At 60.4% G+C, this 20,870-nt stretch overlaps 1 protein-coding gene across 4 annotated transcripts in view; it reads left to right on the top strand.

Moving 5' to 3' along the window:
• DLGAP4 (DLG associated protein 4) overlaps positions 1–20,870 on the top strand; it is a 173,384-nt gene that overhangs the window by 93,056 nt on the left and 59,458 nt on the right. For 3 of the 4 annotated variants that reach the window (XR_016216589.1, XM_051846129.3, XM_051846128.3), the window contains exons 3-7: positions 2,695–3,772; positions 5,424–5,665; positions 7,290–7,404; positions 9,953–10,003; positions 13,039–13,282. Coding sequence is in view for 3 of the 4 variants with exons in the window: in XM_051846129.3 (XP_051702089.1) it covers positions 2,774–3,772; positions 5,424–5,665; positions 7,290–7,404; positions 9,953–10,003; positions 13,039–13,282 (1,651 nt within the window). In the remaining variant the exon portion in view is untranslated. The remainder of the gene's footprint in view (positions 1–2,694; positions 3,773–5,423; positions 5,666–7,289; positions 7,405–9,952; positions 10,004–13,038; positions 13,283–20,870) is intronic. The other variant, XM_051846130.3, reaches the window with a different exon arrangement.

Genomic DNA, 20,870 nt, shown 5'->3' with positions numbered 1-20,870 from the left:
TGGCCATCTGGGGAGTGAACCAGCAGATGGAAGAATTTTCTGTCTATACCTCTCTCTCTCTCTCTCTCTCTAATTCTGCTTCTCAAATAAATAAAGCTTTTAAAAAAAATAAATAAAATTAGAACTCCAGCTGCTCATGGGCACTAGCTGCATTGCACACCTGTGCCTGGTGTGCCTGGTGGTTACCACGTTGGACAGCACAGGATCTAGGGAGTGACAGCACACACTGGGCAGACAAGTAAATGTTAGAGTTTCCAAGAGCAATGAGAATGATGGAGAAAACTCAGCGGGGCCCTGAGCTTGGCTGACGGGTAGGGATGAGGCTGGAGGTGCCAACCAGATCTGCACTGTGCAGGGCCTATGCCCATGCTCCCCGCTGCAGCCCCTCGGCTGGTGGGTGCAGCCCCCACACCTCCCCTTCTTTTCATGAGGGCTGGGGAGCTGGGCCTGCACTGTGAGCCAAGACCTGGGTTCTAGGCCCAGCTGTGCGTGGCTTCGTGCTGCCCGCTCCCAGGCTGCCACCTGTGTCACGGGAGGCCGTGGGGCTGCAGCCTCTGTCAGTTCCAGAGGTCTGAAGTCTGAAATGCTTTGCGGGGCTGGCTTCCCGCTGCGGGCTGCAGGGCGGAAGTCGTCTCCTTGGCTGCTTCTGCTCCTGCATTCCTTGGCTCATGAGCGCCTCGCTCTGACCTCTGCTTCCGTCCTCCTGTCTCTGGCTCTGACCCGGTAGGCTGCAAGGACCCAGGAGATTAGGTTACAGCCGTCAGGTAACTCGGGGTCATCTCCCCATCTCGAGACCCTTAACTTAGTCACATTTGCTGGGAAATCACATCTGCACAGTTCCTTTAAAAATATATATAGTTAATTGAAAGGCAAAGCTAAAGAAGGAGAGAGAGAGAGAAAGAGAAAGAATATCTTCCATCTGTTGGTTCACTCCCCCAGTAGCTTCAACAACCAGGGCTGGGCCAGGCTGAAGCCAGGAGCTTCTTCTGGGTCTCCCACGTCAGTGGCAAGACCCAGGGACTTCTGCCATCTTCCACTGCCTTTCTCAGGTGCAGTAGCAGGGAGCTGGATTGGAAGTGGAGCAGCTAGGGGCTGGCGCTGTGGCTCACTCAGTTAATCCTCCGCCTGTGGCGTCGGCATCCCATGTGGGTGCCGGGTTCTAGTCCCGGTTGTTCCTCTTCAGTCCAGCTCTCTGCTGTGGCTCAGGAGGGCAGTGGAGGATGGCCTAAGTGCTTGGGCCCCTGCATCTGCATGGGAGACCAGGAGGAAGCAGCTGGCTCCTGGCTTTGGATCAGCGCAGTGCTGGCCATAGCAGCCATTTGGGGAGTGAACCAATGGAAGGAAGCCCTTTCTCTCTGTCTCTCTCTCTCACTGTCCATAACTCTACCTGTCAAATAAATTAAAAAAAAAAAAAAAGAAGAAGAAGAAGTGGAGCAGCTAGGGCTCAAACTCATATGGGATTCTGGCGCTGCAGGAGACGGCTTAACCCGCCATGCCACAGCGCCGGCCCCCGCACGGTTGGTTTTGACTTTTGACAAGCACAGGGCATAGTTACTCTGCATGCCATGCTTGGCTCCAGACAGATCCTGGGTGTCCGATGTGGCCCAGCCCCGCCGAGAGCTACTCCCCTGGCTCGTCCTTGCTCTGCTGCAGCCATACCAGCTCTCGCTGATCCTCAGCTCTCCAGGCACGAGCCAGGGGGCTCCTCCGAGCAGGGCTGGCGAGGGTCCGGGCTCAGACACCTTGGGAACTGCTCTCTGCTCCCTGCTCCAGACACGAGGGCTGGGGCCTGGGAAAGAGAAGGAGCTTGCTTCGATCTGGGACTGGCATTTCCAGGATGGCCCTGACCCAGGATCAGTTAGTCCAATGCCCGCATTGTAGATGGGGAAAGAGACACAGCAGCTCCACGCAAATGCTGCCCCCTGGTGGGGCCTTGCGTGTGCACACAGCCCTGAGGGTGTACCTGTCACCAGCCATCACTGCGCATCCCCAGTGGAAAGGGGGACCCTGCAGGCTCCTGGGGCCCTCTCAGGCGGACTTGGGAGCCACACAGGGAGGGACAGAGTGGGTTGTCACCGAGGACTTCTGTGTGGGACTCTGCTCAGGCAGAAAGCTGGGCAGCACTTCTTTCAGACCAAGGTAAGATGGGTCCCTGCCCCGGCTCTCCCTGCAGACTTCTGGCCTCGAAAGAGCCAGTTCCTCCCCGCAAAGCAAGGGGTGCTCAGGGGCCCAGAGGCCACCTCCCCAAGAGCTGCAGAACCCCTGTAGACCACACCCTGGGCCGGCATTCCCAGGGCAGCATCTCCAGGCCCAAGGGCTGGGTTGTTGGAGGGCACGTGCACATGTGCTGGCGTGTACAGGAGTTACAGCTCCTCACGGGCGGGGACAGAGGTGGAGATGGGAAGAGGGTAGGGGCTGGGCAGCCGCTCCCACTGCATTCCGCCCGGAAGTCAGAGGAGACCCAGAACTGTGCAGCCGAGCTGGCTTCCCAGGCCATTGGGAAGATGTACTCACCCAGCTGGGGAGGAGAGCACGCTTGTCTGATCCCAATGGCTGCACCGACTTCACGGGCCTGTATCTGTCAAGGGCAAACTCCCTGACCCGAGAGGCACCCCCCCACACACCGAGACCTGACCTTCCCGGCACCCTGTCCCCTCCAAGTCCAGCTGACCCCGCCCTGTCTTCTCTCCTCAGGATCCCTGCTGCCCGGGAGAGGCAACCCAGGCGCCCCGATAGGGCGACGGCCCCAGCCCCTGCCCCGCGGGCCGGGATCATGAAAGGCCTCGGCGACAGCCGCCCCCGCCACCTCTCCGACAGCCTGGACCCACCGCACGAGCCCCTGTTCGCAGGGCCTGACCGCAACCCCTACCTGCTGTCACCCACGGAGGCCTTCGCCCGCGAGGCCCGCTTCCCGGGAGCGAGCGCGCTGCCGGGGGACGGCCTGTTCCCCCTCAACAACCAGCTGCCGCCACCCAGTAGCACTTTCCCACGCATCCACTACAACTCCCACTTCGAGGTGCCGGAGGAGAGCCCCTTCCCCAGCCATGCCCAGGCCACCAAGATCAACCGGCTGCCCGCCAACCTCCTGGACCAGTTCGAGAAGCAGCTGCCCATCCACCGGGATGGCTTCAGCACGCTCCAGTTCCCCCGCGGCGAGGCCAAGGCCCGCGGCGAGAGCCCAGGCCGCATCCGGCACCTGGTCCACTCGGTGCAGCGGCTCTTCTTCACCAAGGCCCCCTCGCTGGAGGGCACGGTGGGCAAGGCCGCTGGCAATGGCAGCAAGAAAGGTGGCTTGGAGGACAGCAAGGGCCGCAGGGCTAAAAGCAAGGAGCGGGCCAAGGCCGGGGAGCCCAAGCGGCGCAGCCGCTCCAACATCTCGGGCTGGTGGAGCTCCGACGACAACCTGGACGGCGAGGCCGGTGCCTTCCGCAGCAGCGGCCCAGCCTCTGGGCTGATGACGCTCGGGCGCCAGGCGGAGCGCAGCCAGCCGCGCTACTTCATGCACGCCTACAACACCATCAGCGGGCACATGCTCAAAGCCACCAAGAACACCACCACCGAGCTGGCCGCCCCGCCACCCCCGCCGGCGCCCCCGGCCACCTGCCCCAGCCTTGGGGTGGGCACGGACACCAACTACGTCAAACGGGGCTCCTGGTCCACTCTGACCCTCAGCCACACCCATGAGGTCTGCCCGAAGACCTCAGCCACCTTGGACAAGAGTCTGCTCAAGTCCAAATCCTGCCACCAGGGTCTAGCCTACCATTACCTGCAGGTGGGTGACCCCCAGGGCCAGGGGTGGGGCAGTGCCCACTTTGAGGCCCAGGGGAACTGTGCCCTTGCTCAGGAGGTTGCATTGTTCTGGGCCTCTGCCCTCTGTGTGCGTGCCCCGTGGGCGATTCCTCCCATTGGGCACTCTCTGCAGATGCTGATTAGGGACCCCCGGGCCCAGCCCCCAGTGGAGACCCAAGCATGCCCCTGCACTGGAAGCTGTGCCATGCCAGCCCCTCACAACGCCAGGGGCATGGCCTAGTTGCCAGCATCCCGCCCACCTCCCCCATCACACTGGCGGCTCCTTGAGGACAGAGGCCATAGCTGACTTGGCTGTGTGTCCACAAGGCCCAGGACTGAGTCTCAAGTGCTCAGGAAATGCGAGAGAGAGGTAGATGGACAGGACAGATGGACGACAAAATGGACAGCCAGGAACAGCTAAGGCACAGCCCCGAGGAGCAGGGTGCTTGAGACAGATGCAGGGAGGGTCGTGCCCGGGCAGGCAGAGTGTGATGGAGTCAGCAGAGGGTCGCAGGAGCCCCAAGCCTCCCCCCACCCCGGCTGGGGGAGGCGCCGCCTTGCAATGCTGATGCTTACAGAGGCACTTCAGGTGCTCCAAAGCCACAGGTGCGCCGCGTGGGCCTGTGCACAGCCGGTGCTGAGGCGAGGACGCTGTGAGCGGGGACCTGTTGTTCCCAGTGCGGTGATTGCTGGTACAAGCATGTGTGTGCATGCTGAGAGGGTGTACCGAGGGCGTGGCGGGATGTGTGGCCGGTATGTGTCACTGGGGTGTGGGACGCTGGGGTACTTGCTGAGGGGCGGGGGCTGGGGGAGGTGTGCACATGCACAGGGTGGGCTCCCGCTGGACTCAGGCCAAGGTATGTGTGTCCTCGCTGGGGGGGGGGGGGCAGGTGCACGAGCTCTGTGCACGTGGAGGTGTGCACACACACAGGTGGCCTCCCGCTGGACTCGGGCCAAGGTGTGTGTGTGTGAATGGGTCACATGACCACCCACTAGGTGTTCACGACAGTGCGGACTGAGTGACGGAGGAGAGTGACTGCGTGTGTGGCCCCCAGCAGCCAGCAGAGCCTGGCCCAGGAAGGGCTGGCCAGGGCCCCTCGCTGTGCTACTGGTTCTCTAACTACCCGGACCAGGAACCACGGCCGCATGCCCAGCTGTGGCCTCACTTGCTGTGCGTCCTGCACCTCGGTTTTCCCCACCTGTGGGACACAGGCTGTTGATTGCCTCCAGGACCCCCTGACCGGCACCCTGCGGCCAGCACTGGGTCCAGGTGTGGGGCTGCCTCAGCCTGGTGTCCACCTGTGCAGTGGGACCACCCCTGGAGGTGGTGGCCTTGAAGTGACCGCAACAGTGGGCCCTCAGTGAGGAAGGCAGGCTGAAGGGGAGGCCACTGTGGCCACCGGCCAGGATAGCTTTTCCCCCTGGGGTCGCGGAGCAACCCAGGGCTGTGGACATTGCTTGTGGCAGGCACTGGTTTGAGACCGGTCGCGCGCTGTGGCGGAGTGGGCTCCTGCCCTACGGCCGGGGGCGTCTGGACGCCAGTGACCCTAGCCCAGGGGACTGAGGTCTCCGAGGCGGGAGGCGATCCGGGCTGCAGGTGGTGAGCCCGAGGCTGAGCCCTGCCCCGTCCCCAGGTGCCCGGCGGCGGCGGCGAGTGGAGCACCGCGCTGCTGTCCCCGCGCGAGGCCGACGCTGCGGCCGAGGGGCCCATCCCGTGCCGGCGCATGCGCAGCGGCAGCTACATCAAGGCCATGGGCGACGAGGACAGCGACGAGTCGGGCGGCAGCCCCAAGCCTTCGCCCAAGACCGCGGCGCGGCGCCAGAGCTACCTGCGGGCCACGCAGCAGTCGCTGGGAGAACAGAGCAACCCCCGCAGGTGGGCTGCAGCCCCGCCCACACGAGGCCCCGCCCACACGAGGCCCCGCCCCGACGCCCCGCCCACCCGCGAGCGCGCTCCAGGGGGCAGCCCGGCTCCTGCGCAGGCCCTGTCCCCCACCCCACCCCGCCGTGAGCTCCTCACGCGTGTGCCACGCACCCGGGAGCCTCCCGGCCCCAGAGCCTTAGATCCAGGTGGAGCCGCTCTCGGGCGAGCCCCGCCCCCAGGTGCGGGTCCTTAGCTTGGCCCCCCAGACCGGGCACAGGTGAGCCTCGCCCTCCTCTTGGGGGAGTGGTTCCGCTAAACCCTGCCCACAGGGGGGGCGCACCCCCAGGTGAGCGCCACTCCCAAAGGGGAATTGTCCCCGGGGAGCCTGCCCTCAGAAAGCCCGTCCCTTGGTCCCTGGCAGCAATGTTGACCAGGGCAGCCCTGAGCCCCGTGACTGTTCCTCCACACCCTACCCTGGGAGCCCCAGGGTGGAGAGAGGGCCTCCACGGGCCCCCATCCCCCGCCCCAGGCGCCACCATTTGAGCCTCATTCCATCGACTGTGAGACTAGGCAGAGGTAGAAGGGACAGGTTAGTCCTAGCTCTTCAGCCCCTGGGGGCGTCAGCCAAGGCTGCAGGTGGCTTGGGAATCGAGCAGGGCGGTGGTGACTCGAGGCGGGCAGGGGGTGGTGGTCTGGTCAGAGGGCAGAGATTGGCCTCCAGTTGGGACTCAGGACTCCCCCAGACAGCCCCATCGGAGCCTGGGTTTTCCCCATCTTTTAGTGAGGGAGCTGAGCAGAAGGCCTGTGAGACCCCTTGTAGCCCAGAGACCCCACAGTTCTGTGAATGGGGTCTAAGGTGGGCGAGGAGGGCTGCTCCAGGGCACAGGCCCGGGGTGGACTGGCGTCCAGGGCAGTGACAGCTGCCCCCAGCTGTGACTCCAGTTCACCCCGGCGCCCGCCCGGGGCACTTCCGGCTGCATCACGGGAGCCCACAGGCCGTGTAGTTGTCATCTTGTCAGCGAGGACGCAGGTGAAGCCCGGGGTGGTGGCTTGCCCCGGGGCCGCCTAGCACAGGGAGTTGGGCTCCAGCCCGGCCTGTTCTGTGTCTGGGGCCTGAGCTGTTGGAGTGCTCGGACGTCATCCCCAGACGTGGGACTCTCCACCGGGGTCAGATGTGGAAAGGATCGGAGAACTGGGGCCGAGGGCTGTGTTGGTGAGCCCTCGGGGACCTGGTAGAGGCCCCGTCATGGCGGCACTGATGCCCTGTGACCCGCCTAGCCCGAGATCTGGCCACCTCTGTCCCATCTCTGGAATTGCCCCCAGACTTGCAGGGATGAGACTCGTGCTGTAGAACTGGGCAGAGCTGGGCAAGTCACCGGCTCAAACCGTGAAATGCAAGCTTGTTCTGCCACCTCGTGGCTGAAGCTGGCATGACAAGTGAGGACCTCCTGCTCCCAAAGCTGGCGTTTCCCCCACCCCTTGGCCCCCAGCTGCCCAGCTTGGCGGGGACTTCTGTTTTTCCCTCTGCCACTGGATGACCTTGGCCAGGCTTTTCCCGCTCTGACCCTCAGTTCTCTAGGCTGAACAGTGGGCAGGCTCATCTGCACCCCACCCCCACCTCTCCCCCACCCACCAGGAGTCTGGACCGGCTGGATTCAGTGGACATGCTGCTGCCTTCCAAGTGCCCCAGCTGGGAAGAGGACTATAACCCCATCAGCGACAGCCTCAATGACTCCAGCTGCCTCAGCCAGGTGAGGGCGGCAGGTCAGTGGTCTTGGGAGAGCCCACTCCCCCAAGAAGGACAGGTGCCCAGCCCAGCCCAGCCCCTGCTCAGTGGTCCCCAGACGTCTACACTGTGCTTCTGTTTGTTTTTTGTTCTCAAAGTGCCCATGCGTGTCTGCCCCGCAGACTGTCCCGTGATGGGAGAGCGTTACCAGGGGCCCAGCACGCACGGCCTCCGGAGCCGAGGGCCCCGCTGTGAACCCAGGCTGCCAGCAGGGGCTGTGGGCCCCGGCAGCCCTGTTGGGTTCAGAGCCCTGAGGATGGGGAACTGGAGGCCTGTGTTTGAGTCTTGTTCCTGTCACTGGTGGAACAGGCCCAGTTCAAGGCCCCTCCCTGAGCCTCAGCTCCCCGAGTGGCTCGGGAGGTGACAGTTCTGTGTCGGGGGCTGCTGTGAGGAAGGGATGAGATGGTGAGCTTCACGCGTTCAGCCAGGGGCGGCTGCCTTTGCGATATCATCTCCTGCTGTGCAAGCTTGCGAGTTACTTCTCTCCTCTGAACCTCTGTGCCCGGAGGAAAGTGGGACTTCGGTGGCTCTACACTAACAGCGATAAGAACTCCGTGCTGCATTAAAAAAAAAAAAAAAAAAAAAAGATTTTATGTGTATATTTAAAAGGCAGAGTGACAGAGAAACAGGAAGAGATCTTCCATCTGCTGGGTCACTCCCCAAATGGCTGCAACAGCTGAGCCTGGGCCAGGCTGAAGCCAGGAGCCCAGAACTCCATCCGAGTCTCCTGCATGGATGTGGGGGCCGAAGGACTTGGGCCGTCTTCTGCTGCTTTCCCAGGCGCATCAGCAGGGAGCTGGCTGCGAAGCGGAGCAGCCGGGACTTGACCCCGCACTCCAGTATGGAATGTGGGCATCAGAAATGGCAGCTTGGCTTACTGTGCCAGAACGCCGGCCCCACTGTGCTGTCCTCTTAATTTACCTGCAGTTCTCTCAACTGTCAGCTCCTTGAACTCTCACAGTTACCCCAGAGGTGGCCTTGCTTTGCATGTCCCCGTTTCACAGATGAGGAAACAGGCTCAGTGCGGTGCGGTCACGTGGCTGGGAGAAGGTGCAGCTGGATGGGGGGCCCCCCAGCCCCTGCTCCGTGCACAGTGCTCTGGGGTTTGGAGAGGGCAGAGGGCAAGGTGTGCATGGGAAGGCAGGCACCCGCTGCTGGTGCACACCCAGCCTCCGTGCACCCAGGCTAGTGGGCTCACTCTCCTCACCACTGCCTGAGTCCCTCCCCCGGGCTTCTCACACCCAGGAGTCTGAGTGGTGGGCGCAGGGCCTCAACACGCAGGCCCAGGCCCAGCGTTCACCCGGGGAGTGGCCCTGGCTTCCAGTCCACTGGCCACAGCCTGGAGCTCGGTGCGGATCCCCCAGCCCGCCGCGCGGTCCCTGCCTCACCCGAGGGAAAGCCAGTGCCTCCTTGGACCAGAGCGGGCCTTCCTCTCAGTCCTATCCCTGTTCCAGCCACACTGGATCCTTTCTGCTGCTCAGCCAGCAACACGCCACCACCCCGTGCCGGGCGCCCTGCGTTTGCTGTTCTCTCTCCCACGAGCACTCTGCTCGCACATCCTGCAGAGCTGGCTCCTCCTTGGATCGCAGATCTTGAGACGCTCAAATGTCATCTCCTCCAGGAAGCCTTCCCAGATCAGTGAAGCAGCCCCTGGGCCCGCTCCCATCCCCAGCTTCGCTTGACAGTAGCTGGAGTGATGGTGCTTTGCTGTTCACTTGATGTCTGTCTCCCTCCTGAGAGGGGCTCTCCCTGTAGGTAGGGACCTGGCTGTCATGCGCCCTGCAGCGTCCCTGGCCGGAGCCCTGGCACAGGGCGGATGCTCAGTGGGTGGACATTGCTCCTCACTGTCTGTCCTGTCACGTGCTGTCCTCTCTCGGGTCTGTCTGTTGGTGTCCATGTCCATGTCCATGTCCGCGTCCGCCTCTGTGATTGTCTCCATCCCCTCCCACCTCGTGCACTTCTCCCGTTCCCTCAAGTGCATCTTCATCCCTACGCCGCGTCTGTCTCTCTCGCACACCCCATCTCCATGCCCAGTCTGGCCCGGTTACCCAGAAAACTTTGGCCCTTTGGCATACAAAAAGGCTCATGGACCCCCACCCCCCCAGGCTGGGGACCCCAGCAGGACTCACCTGCCATCCTCTGCCCAGCCCCAGCTCTCTCCTGCCAGGGTCCTGTGACCCCACCCTCAAACCCCCAAGTCCCCTCCTCCAGAAACTAGAATGAGTTGAGCTGCCTATGTGGCCCCCAAGTCAGAGCCGCCCCAGCCTGGGTAAGGTTCTCGGCTCCTTCCCTGTCCTGGGTATCCAGGTGGGCTGCCTGCCGAGGTGGGGGCAGCCAGCAAGAGAAGGCCTCAGTGACCCCAGCCCCCTGTTCCCGGGGGCAGCCGAGTGACCCCTTCGAGCAGCTGGGCACCAGCCGGTCTGGGAGGAGGCTCGTTCCTGCAGTCGGACCTGAACCCCCAGCCCAGCCCCCAGCCCTGGCCCCCCATAACCCTCACCCTCTCTTTCCTGCAGATTTTTGGACAGGCCTCCCTGATCCCCCAGTTGTTTGGCCATGAGCAGCAGGTCAGTATGCTTGCCCTTTGCCCTCACCCCGGGCCTGGAGTCCAGGGCTGGGTCTCGGGCCTGCGTCTGATGGTCCCAGGCCCAGCCCGAGCAGGTACAAGCAGAGCCGCCACCAGGACAGCTGCTCCCAGACCCTCCGCTCCCTACACTGTCACCCAGTTCTCTGTGCCTCAGTCTCCCGTTCTCACTAATGGGAACATGAAGCTAGGTTCTGTGAACGGGACGTGAAGCACCCGCAGGGCCGTGGGGGTGCTCCCCAGGTTCTGGCTCCGGCCTGGGGAGCGGGTTGTGGAATTAGCTATTGGGCCCCAGCCCCGATCGATCCCCTGTCCCTGCCCCTGTGCTGAGCGCCTGCAGGCCCTTTCAGGGTGGACACAGGGAGTCACAGCGTCATGGAGGCCGGCGGACACGGTGCCAGCCACCCTCACCGCAGACGCACACATCCTGTGACCAGGTCTCGGTTCCAGGACCAGAAAGCACACCTGGTGCTCTGTGCCCAGCCTCTCCCTGCAGCCAGGAGTGGGCAGTTAGGCCCAGAGCCACACCTCTGCTTGGAGCCCTGGCTGCCCTCAGGCCTCTCTGCCCCTGGAACCTGTCCCAAGGGTGCCTGGGAGCCTCTCCGTGCAGTCGTGTGAGTCAGGGTGTGATGTGCTGACGGTCAGCTGACCTCCCCACCCGAGCCTGGAGCGTCTTTTTAAAGAATGTTTGTTTATTTTCATCTACTTGAAAGGCAGAGTGAGAGAGAGAGTGAGAGAATCTTTACCCGCTGGTTCACTCTCCAGATGCCAGGGCTGGGTCAGGCCAAAGCCAGGAGCCAGGAACTCCTTCCGGGTCTCCCACCTGAGTGGCGGGGGCCCAGGCATTTGGGCCATCTTTTACTGCCTTCCCAGGTGCATTGCTAGAGAGCTGGATGAGAAGTGGAGTGACCATGATGCAAACCAGCACTTGGCTATGGGACGCAGGTGTCCCAGGTGACAGCTTAGCCCGCTGCACTGCAGTACCCAGCCCTGGGTGTATCTTAACTAATGCTCACAGATCCTCCCGCTCATTCCACTCCGCTGTCCCGTGTTACTGGGTACAGACTACCAGGTGCCGACTCCCCCGGGCACCATTATTTGCACATTAGAATGAGAGAGTGTTCCCTTATCTCCCGTGATCTTGACACAAACCCTAGGAAATGGGCTCTAGCCCGATTTTACGGATGGGGAAACAGGCAGTAGTCAGTGGCTCGCCCGTAGTCATCCTGCACAGAAGTGATGGAGCCAGGCGTGAGCTGCTGGCAGTGCAGCTCCGGAGCGGTGCTGTGCCATCACCACGCAGGGCCCCACTGGCCTTGGCAGTGGCAGTAGCTCTGGGAGGTAGCACCGCCTCTGCCTGCCCCTCTAGGTGAGTTTCAGGTCTGCCCGTGGCCTGCACCGATGGGAAGCATAGTCCATACGTGGCCAGTAAAGTAGCCCCAAGTCACGTGTGGCTCCTGGCGGAGTGGCATGTGGCTAGTACAACTGTGGAACTGTGGTTCATTTCTATTCTTGTAAACCTAAACAGCCCCACACATTCATGGCTCCCCAACTGAGATCTTCCCAGACACCCCGCAGATTGGTGATGACCCCGCTTTTTGCACCTGCCGCTGGCTCAGATGAGCACATGGAGTTTCATTTCATGAGGATGAGTGAAAAGTGCCCCAGAGGGGGCAGGTGTCTGGGGCACTGGTTAAGACACCACTTCGGATTCCCACATCCCATACCTGAATGCCTAGACGTGAGTCCCAGCTCCACTTCTGATTCCAGCTCCCTGCTGATGCACACCCGGGGAGGCAGCAGGTGGTGGCTCAAGTACTTGGGTCCCTGCCACCCATGTAGGAGACCCCGATGGAGCTCTGGCCTCCTGCCTTTGGTCTGGCCCAGTCCTGGCTGTTGGAGGCATTTGCAAGTGAACCAGGGGATAGAAGATATTTCTCCCTCCCTGCCTCCCTCCCTCCCTCTCAAGTAAAATAAGTAATTCAAAGGCTGCCGGAGGAGGCCACAACAGCCTGAGTTCACACAGCTGGGGCAGGGGCAGGACTGGTCCCAAGCCCAGATCCGTCTTTCCCACACGTGCTGCTCAGGCAACTTGTGCCCTCTCCCCCGGCCCCCCACCAGCCCTAGCCTCCACCTAGCGTTCATCTCTGGCCAGCCCACTCCCCAGCTTTGATCTACTCTGTCACCCACGTGACCTAAGACATGTCAGGCAACCCTTGGGCTCACATCCTCAGCTTCACACCTGCCGGATCCGAGACTGCCGTCTCAGGGGGCACAGTTGGGAACCATCTGGACGAGGCAGAACCAGACACAGGATGGCAAATAGTAAACACCCCACTCTTCTCCATGCCACCCATGCAGACATCACCAATCAATCCTGCCACTACCTCACCCCATCAGACCATTGCACCAGCTTCATATCTGACTTCCTGGCCACCATCCATTCTATACACCAGGGCTGAATTATTATTTAAGTACATATCTGGAGTGTTGGTTCTGCCTTTTCCTCATTGGCTGCTCCTGGCAAGTGTTTTTTTTTTTTTTTTTTTTTTTTTTTTTTTTTTTTTTTTCCCCTTGCCTGGCCCTCAGTTTCTTTGCTTGTAGAGACTGGACTGTGAGATGGTGAATGTCCAGGACACACCCCACCACCCCATTCCAACATTCAGGGAAGACATTACTAATGGATTGTAGACTTCTCGCTACATGAATTGAGAGGTGGCGTAGCACAACCAATCTCTCAGTTGGTCAGTGTGACACATGAGTACAATCTTGCTGACTGCTGTGTTCCGCTCTCTCCCCACTGTAGGGCTGGGGAGAGTGGGTTCCTACAGGGCTGAAGGGGCTGTTTGTTTCTCCGTGGCTCCACCTGCACATCCCATACCCTGAGTGAAATGGGAGGCGGCATGGGCTGAGAGGAGGCTCCACAGACTCTTCAGCCCCCAGCAGAGCTGAACACCAAGCACCTCTTGCCCCAGGGTGGGCAGAGCCGGCCCCTGACGCGTGCCTTTGCCTGGACAGGTGCGGGAGGCAGATCTGAGCGACCAGTACGAGGCAGCCTGCGAGTCAGCCTGCAGCGAGGCCGAGTCAGCAGCAGCCGAGGCACTCGACTTGCCGCTGCCCAGCTACTTCCGCTCCCGCAGCCACAGCTACCTACGGGCAATCCAGGCAGGCTGCTCGCAGGAGGAGGAGGACAGCGTCTCCCTGCAGTCCCTCTCCCCGCCGCCCAGCACTGGCAGCCTCAGCAACAGTCGCACACTTCCGAGTGAGTACCCTGCTTGGGGAGGGGCTTTGCTGGGGTTGCTGCGTGGTAGCCCTCCAGGACCATGCCCCAGTGGGCCAGCCTGCGGTGGGTGCCAGGGAGGACTCCACGGTAGAGGGAGAGTTAGGGACCAAAGCCAGAGGCCTTGGGGCTGAACTTCCCAGCAGCTGGCAAAATTGGAGCTCCCCAGGAGTCACGGAGGCAAATGCCCCCATCGTGGGGAGAGGGAGGCGTGGGTGTGGGCTGGGGCTGGTGGGAGCCTTGGTCGCTCCCTGGCTAAATGCAGCCACTACTCATAGGAGGGCTCCCTAGTGCAGGTGGGTGAACCTGTAGGGAGGGTGAGAACCGGCGAGGAGGGAGAGCCTTCAGTGAGAGGGTGGGAGCCGAGGTCCCAGGTCTCTGTCATTCACAGTCAGGTAACCCACCCCCCCCACCCAGTGCTCGTTCCAAGTCCCCTGAAGAAGGCCTGCGTGTGAGCAGAGGCCCTGTGCGCGACCCTCTGGGAATAACAAGTCCAGACCAAGGAAAAGCGTCCCCAGCTTCTGCTTTAGTAGAGACAGTTTTGAGGTTGCTCTGCCTGTGCCTCAGTTCCCCCAACTAAACTGAGCGCATAAGCCGGACCCAAGGGGCTCTCAGAGAGGTGAAGCAAACCTTGCACAGGACGTGCAGGAGCAGGTCGGTGGCCGTGAGCACTGGCTCTCGCCCCTGGGCCTCCTGACCACGCCCACAGTGCCAGCTGGTTCCTGCAGGAAGACAGCGGCTTCCCGTGCTCACGAGACGCCTACTGTGGGTCAGCCGGGGAAGGGCCCCCTGTGCCCTGTACACACGGCAACCGGGTTACAGGCTGAATGAGCCAGTGTGCAGCAGGTGAGCAAGAAGCTTCCTTTGCTGCCAAAGCCTCTCCATCCTTCGCGCCCCGCCCTGGGTGATAACTGGGGCAGGTCCCCCGGCGCTTCCCGGTCACTTCTGGTCCTCTAGTTATGAAGAGTCTGGTCTGGTCCAATTGCAAAGCTTCAGTCTCACCCACTGCAAATCTGGCGCCCCTGTAGCCGGGGCTGGCCTTGGGCTGGGATGCCATTGTGGCGGGGGTGGGGGTGGGGCGCTGGATGTGGTGATGAGTGCTCCGCCAAGCCGTGTTCACCAGTGGCTGTTTCTGGTTCCTCCAGGTGGAAGGGAAGGGAGCTGTGTGGTGGGTGCTTCGTACCAGCTTTTTCTCCTTCCCTGGGGGGCCTTCTCCCCTGACATGGAGGAGCCCCCTCACGCTGCTGCATCTGGGGGTGCCTCTCCTCCACTCAGCCTCTGAGGCCAAAGGGTCTGGTGCTGCTACCCCGTGCAGGTGCCGGATAGGGATGGGATACCCATGGTTCACACCCCAGTGAGAAAGGAGAGAGTGGAGATTCGGAGACTTACTGACCCACGGCAATTCCGAAGTCCCTGTGGGCAAGCTGTCATGCAGATACCCTGGGATACGGAATATTTCCTTTCATTTTAATGTTATCTGTTTTCATTTGTTTGAAAGGCAGAGAGCCAGAGAGAGACCTTCCATCTTTGGCTCATGCCCCCCGATGCCTGCAACAGCTAAGGCTGGGCCAGGCTGAAGTCAGGAGGCCAGAACTCCATCCAGGTCTCCCACATGGGTGGCAGGGACCCAAGTACCTGAGCCGTCACCTGCACCATCACCTGGTGCACATTAGCAGGATGCTGGGTCAGAAGCAGAACCAGGACTAGAACTCGGGCACTCTGATATGGCACGTGGCATGTTGTCAGCTGATGTGCCCAACACCTGTCCCTGGAATATTTCTGGAAGATCTCCTACATTGGAGACTATGAATTTTGGGCACTGAACACCTTTTTCAGACCTGAGGAAAGTTAGGGAGCTAGAGGTATTTTTACATCTCAAGTGGTCTTAATCCCTTTAGCCTAAGCTGCTCAGTTTTACCCACTTTCTCCCTCAAACATTTATTGTGGAGGGGGAGAGCTGTGACACAGCAGGTTAAGCCACCGGCATCCTATATGGTTACTTGTTCGAGTCCTGGCTACTCCACTGCTAACCCAATTCCCTGCTAATGCACCTGGGAAAGCAGCAGCAGATGGCCCAAGTCTATCCACGCAGGAGACCAGGATGGAGTTCTGGGCTCCCAGCTTCAGCCTGGCCCAGCCCTGGCCATTGTGGCCATTTGGAGAGTGAACCAGTGGATGGATAGTCTCTTTCCCTCCCTCTCTCTCTCTCATACTCTTTCAAATAAATAAAATAATCTTTTTTTAAAAAAAATAAGTATGGGTTTTTCTCTGTATTTGATCTCACGTAACTTCACGCAAAGCCACGCCCGCGATTCCTTCGGAGTCCTGGCTCTCTCTCACCTTCAGATGCTACTGTGTGTTATCAAGCTCCTGTGCGCCCCTTTGCCCAGCTGAGAACAGGTGCTAGCAGGTGTGTTACTGGTGTACAGCGTTACTGGAAAGGTCACAGCCACACCCTTGCTGTGATCTGGTGCCCATGCCGCCGGCACCTGGCTGTGGCCTTGCTTTAGTCTTTGTCCTCAGGCTGCATGTGTTGGAGGGGCTGGAGTTGAGCCATTCCTTTTCAAACTGGGCAAGTTCTGGGCTCTCTCTGCTCTAAACACTCCCTGCAGACCTGCTCGTTCTTCTTGAAGTTCCGCTCTTGCTTGCCAGTCCTTACCACGTGCAGCCAAAAGGGGCCTGCTGTGGCTTCCGGCATTTTGCTCAGGGACTGTCCTGCCCAAAGCCATTCGTTCTCCTTCACATTCCTGCGGAATAGGGGTCTTCAAGCCTCCTGTCACGGGATACGCACCGTTTACCCAGCATTTAGTCTCAAGCCAGCACTGCACACACTTCATGTTCATTTTATCAAAAGACCCGGTTACGACACAGTTCAGTTGTAAACTTTTTTTTTTTTAAGATTTATCTCATTTACTTGAAAGGTAGAGAGTTACAGAGAGGCAGAGTCAGAGAGAGAGAGAGAAAGGTCTTCTATCTGCTGGTTTACCCCCACCCCCCAGATGGCCTCAACGGCCAGAGCTGAGCTGATCTGAAGCCAGGAGCCAGGAGCTTCTTCCTGCTCTTTCATGTGGGTGCAGGGGCCCAAGGACTTGGGCCATCTTCCACTGCTTTCCCAGGCCACAGCAGAGAGAGAGATCAGAAGTGGAGCAGCCGGGACTCGAACGGGTGCCCATATGGGATGCCAGCACTGCAGGCGGCAGCCTCACCTGCTATGCCACAGCACCAGCCCCGGTTGTAAACTCTTATTAATCAGCTCTCACTTGTGCTTCTAACGTCGGGCAGGTTCAGAGAAGCCCGAGGCTGCAACTTGGCCAGAGGATGGTCATGAGCGGGAGGCGAAAGGGCTGGGCCAAGGCAGCCTGATCAGTGACCCTGGGTGCTGCCTGTTGAAGGCAGCTGCATCGGTTGGCCAAACCAGTTACCTCTTGTGGGAGAGACTGGCACACAGCCAGGTTGGGGTTAGGATTTGGGGTAGATAACCCCAGCAGTCGCAGCACCCCTGTTCAGTGGGGGTGGTCCAACATTTGGCTTTAAAGGGAGGGAGGGATGTAGGCTCCAGTTATTCTCAGTTTGAGGCCTTAGCCCAAACCAAGGTAGTCCAGAAAGTACTGTGTACAAGGTCTCCTCCTCACCTAGACATCACACCTAAGCACCTACTTACATCAACTTACAGACATACATGGAGCCCTGTACTCAACCTGCGCGTGACAGGACAGATGGCCAACACTGCCTACTGGTAGTCTCATGTCCATACACCTCACATCAGCATGGCCCTCCACACACGCTCACACCCGTGTGAGTCTCCTTCCAGACTCGTGCCGCCACCACACCTGTGTGGGAATCATGCCTCTAGCAGTCTGGGGCCACTGAACGCTTCTCCTCCCCAAGGTTCCCCTGCCAGCCCCCCCCCCCCAGCAACCAAGCATCCTTGCCTCCCCCCCCCCCCCCGATCCCCTCCTGCTCAGCCAGTGAGCTCAGTGCCCTCGCAGGGAACACGGAAGCCGCCAGACTGGCCAGGCTGGTCCACGGGGTTCTTTGTGTCCAGGTAAGAAAGGGCGGTCCTCAGCCGCTTTTCCTGCCAGCCGCTGAAACGTATCCTCACGGGCAGTCTGATTAGAATGAGATCCTTTGTCTCTGTGTGCCAGGAGCTTGTTGTAATGATGATATCATTCAGAGGTGTCTGTGTTGTGACGGGCACCCCCTCCCATATGTGGAGTCTTTCATCAGTGTAGAACTGGCCCAGCTGTACACAGGAACGTGGCCCGCGGCCACCTCGCTCCAGCTGGACACACGGGCACACCCTCCCGGGGCAAGGTCTCCCTACAGTGGCCACACTGCACAGAAGAGTCCCCTCCTCTTCAGTTTCTACCTCCAGGGAGTGACCCACCCCTACGTTGCCGAGGGCATGAGCTCTCTCGGCCCCTGTCCAGGCACAGGTGTGCCCTGGCTGTGTGCAGGCTGGTGGGGGCCGTGGCTGAGGGGGTGCTGAGGCCGTGAGGACCTGGCAGGGGCTGGCCCCTCTCACGTGGCCTGGGCAGGGCATGGAGCTGCCCACCACCCACCCACCCGCCACTCCCGGGCTGGCAGCTCCCCAGCTGCCAGTGCTGCCGTCACCACCCTTCCCCCGCTCTGACCCAGATTCCACATTCCAGAAATAGCTCTGGCAGGTGACTGGCAGGCAGGGTGGGCTCCAGCTGGGACGGTGGGGGACACAGTAGCTTGGCGGTGTCTCCATGCCTCTCCCCAGCCACAGGACCTAGCTGGGAGGGGTCGTGGGGAAGCCACTGCCCCTGAGTCGCCCCATCCTGCTTCCTCCTCTCTCTGGATCCTTCTGCTCCACCCTTGTCCCCTCCTCCCTTCCTTCTTTCAGCTCCCCTGCCTCGCCCTCTCTCCCCTCCATCCCTGCTTCTGTCTCAGTTTCTCATGGCCCTCCCCCACCCCCATCCTCCAATGTCTCTCCCACTCCTTCTGGATCACATGGGAAGCTGTGACATCACCCAGGGACCTCACATATGGGGGTCACTGGGAGGCACCTAAGCTCCCACTGACTGCATTCTCTGCACCTGTGCGTGTGTGCACGTGCACACACACGTGAACTACACCATGCACACACATGTGGTCACTCTGGTGGTGCCTGAGGCGCTGGGCTGAGCTGGGAGAGGCTGCAGGCCAGGGGAGCACCTGGGTTCTAGTGTGCGCTTTGCTGCGTCACCCTGGCTGGCTCGCTGCCTCTCCCCGGGCCTCAGATTCTCCATCTGTGTTGTGAGGCTTGGGTTTGGGGATCCCTGTGCACCTCCCATCTGTCCCCATCCAAGGCCCAGGCTGCTCGGCCCTCCCTTTGTTTCTTGTCTGATTCGCACGAGAAGGGAGGCTGACAAACTTCCCTAAGGGTAATCAGTCCATGTCCCTCAAGCCTGCCCCTAGACCTGGCTAGAATCCCCCCTAATCTCTGCCCACTGCCTGCAGACCCACGTGTGCTCAGCACATCCAGACCCCAGGATGCGGCAGGGCAAAGGGAGCCTCCAGGACCCTGCTGTCCCGAGACTGCAAATAGACCTGACCCATGTGTCATTCAGAATCCTGGAGCTCAGGGTTGAGATCCAGTTTTGCAGAGAAGTGTGCTGCCTTCAATTAGTGATGTCTGCTGGGCAAGGACAGTTACACACATCTACCATCCCTGACTTAACCCAGTCCACCCAACACACACACACACACACACACACACACATACCTAGGCACATATTCACAGAGGTTTCACAAAGACAGCTGCAGCCTAGAGGCTCTGGGTGTCAAGGTCCAGGTCACCCAGCTGGTGGGGGGCTCATGGGGCCGTTTCCCACGTGGATCTGCCAGCTTCCAGTCTTGAGTGCTGCACTGACCTGCATAAAGCCACGTGGTCACAGGAGCTTCACGGAGGTTTTCTGACATAGTGGCCCAGGCAAGGGACACGCCTTGGGCAAGAGCCATAGGTCCAGAGGGCAGCGGAGGACCCAGGAGAGCTCCCCAGAGTGGGTGATGAGGAACCAGTGTCTCCTCTTGCTGAAGTGGGCACCTCTCCCCAAAGGGCACTGGACAGAGGCAGCCTTGGACCAAGATGGTCCTGGGTAACCAGGTGCCTCCTGTGTGCTGGGTGCATGGCACTGTTCTAAGCCCTGTTTCAGGCAGGTGACTGAGCCTTTGGGGGGAAACAGTGACCAGGGCCGGTGAGCAGGCCTCCAACCCCAGGACGGAGACTTGACGAGTCAGGCAGAGCAACAGAGATGGCTGTCTTCCATCTGCTGGTTCACTCCCCACATGCTCACAACAGCCAGGGCCTGGTCAGGCTGATTCCAGAAACCAGGAACTACGTCCTGGTCTCCGTATTGGTGGGAGACCCATAGGCCTTAGCAGGAAACTGGATTGGATATGGAGCAGCTAGGACTTGAATCAGCACTGCAATATGGGATGTTGGCATGGCAAGTGACAGATTAACCCACGTGCCACCACGCCAGCCTTAGCAAAGGTGCGTGGCAGTTAAGGATCTGACAGCCCTTTCTTAGTAGATATTTGATTGAGCAACGACTATGGACCAGGCTGTGCTGTTGATACAAAGGGGGAACCCTTGCCTTCGTGGGTAGTACATTGGGGGTGGAGGGGACAAAGCAATAAACCCAAGGAAGTGCATAGTTTATTGAAAAACAGCACAAGGTTAGGGCAGTGGCAGCGCTGGCAGGGTGGGTGCTGTGGAGGTGAACACAGGCTAGGGCTGGAGGCAGGAAGGCACCTGGCGTGTGGGAGAAGCAGGGGCCAGCATGGCTGGGGCAGAGCCAGTGAGGAGGGCTGGGCCTGGCCACAGGCCACGGAAAAGACTTTGGCTTTTGGCTCTCAGTGAGGGGACAACCACTTCTTACGTTTTAAGATTTATTTTATGTAAAAGGCAGAGTTAGAGAGAGAAGGGGAGAGAGAAAAAGAGAGAGATCCTCAATCTGCTGGCTTACTCCCCAGATGGCCACAACAGCGGGGGCTGGGCCAGGCTGAAAGCAGGAGCCAGGAGCCTCATCTGGGTCTCCCACGTGGGTACAGGGGCCCAAGCACGTGCGGTGGCACACGAGCAGGGAGCTGGATGGGAAGTGGAGCAGCAAGGACTCAAACTGGCACCCATTATGGGATGCTGGCATTGCAGGTGGTGGCTTTACCCGCTGTGCCACAACACTCACCGCCCCGCCCCCCATTTTTTACAACTTAAATACTCAAGCTCTTGTGAGGAGCCTTGATTGAGGGCTAGAAGCGGTGATACAGTAATGCCAGGCTGATGAAGCTGGCCTCCAGGGCGGCAGTGAGGGTGACAGCTGGACAAGTCCACAGGACGCCCCACGGGATTGAACGCAGAGGGAGATGGGAGGGGATCTTTGGGCAGCAAGGCAGGACAGTGGCTGGTTGGGAGAGACCCAGGAGCCCCTCCATGACCAGGAGGGGAGACTTGCAGCCCAGGCTGGGGCTTGGGGAACTCGGAGTCCTGTCCGAGCCCCACCTCAGGGATTCCTGCCAGACTGGGGGCTCTTGGGCCTCCTACACAGTAGGTGCTTCCAGG

Source organism: Oryctolagus cuniculus, chromosome 11 (assembly GCF_051225735.1).
Source record: "Oryctolagus cuniculus isolate XC-2025 breed Fujian yellow rabbit chromosome 11, ASM5122573v1, whole genome shotgun sequence".
Taxonomy (NCBI): Eukaryota; Metazoa; Chordata; class Mammalia; order Lagomorpha; family Leporidae; genus Oryctolagus; species Oryctolagus cuniculus.
Note: the sequence above shows the minus strand (reverse complement) of the source record. Positions and strands in the feature narration are given on the sequence as shown.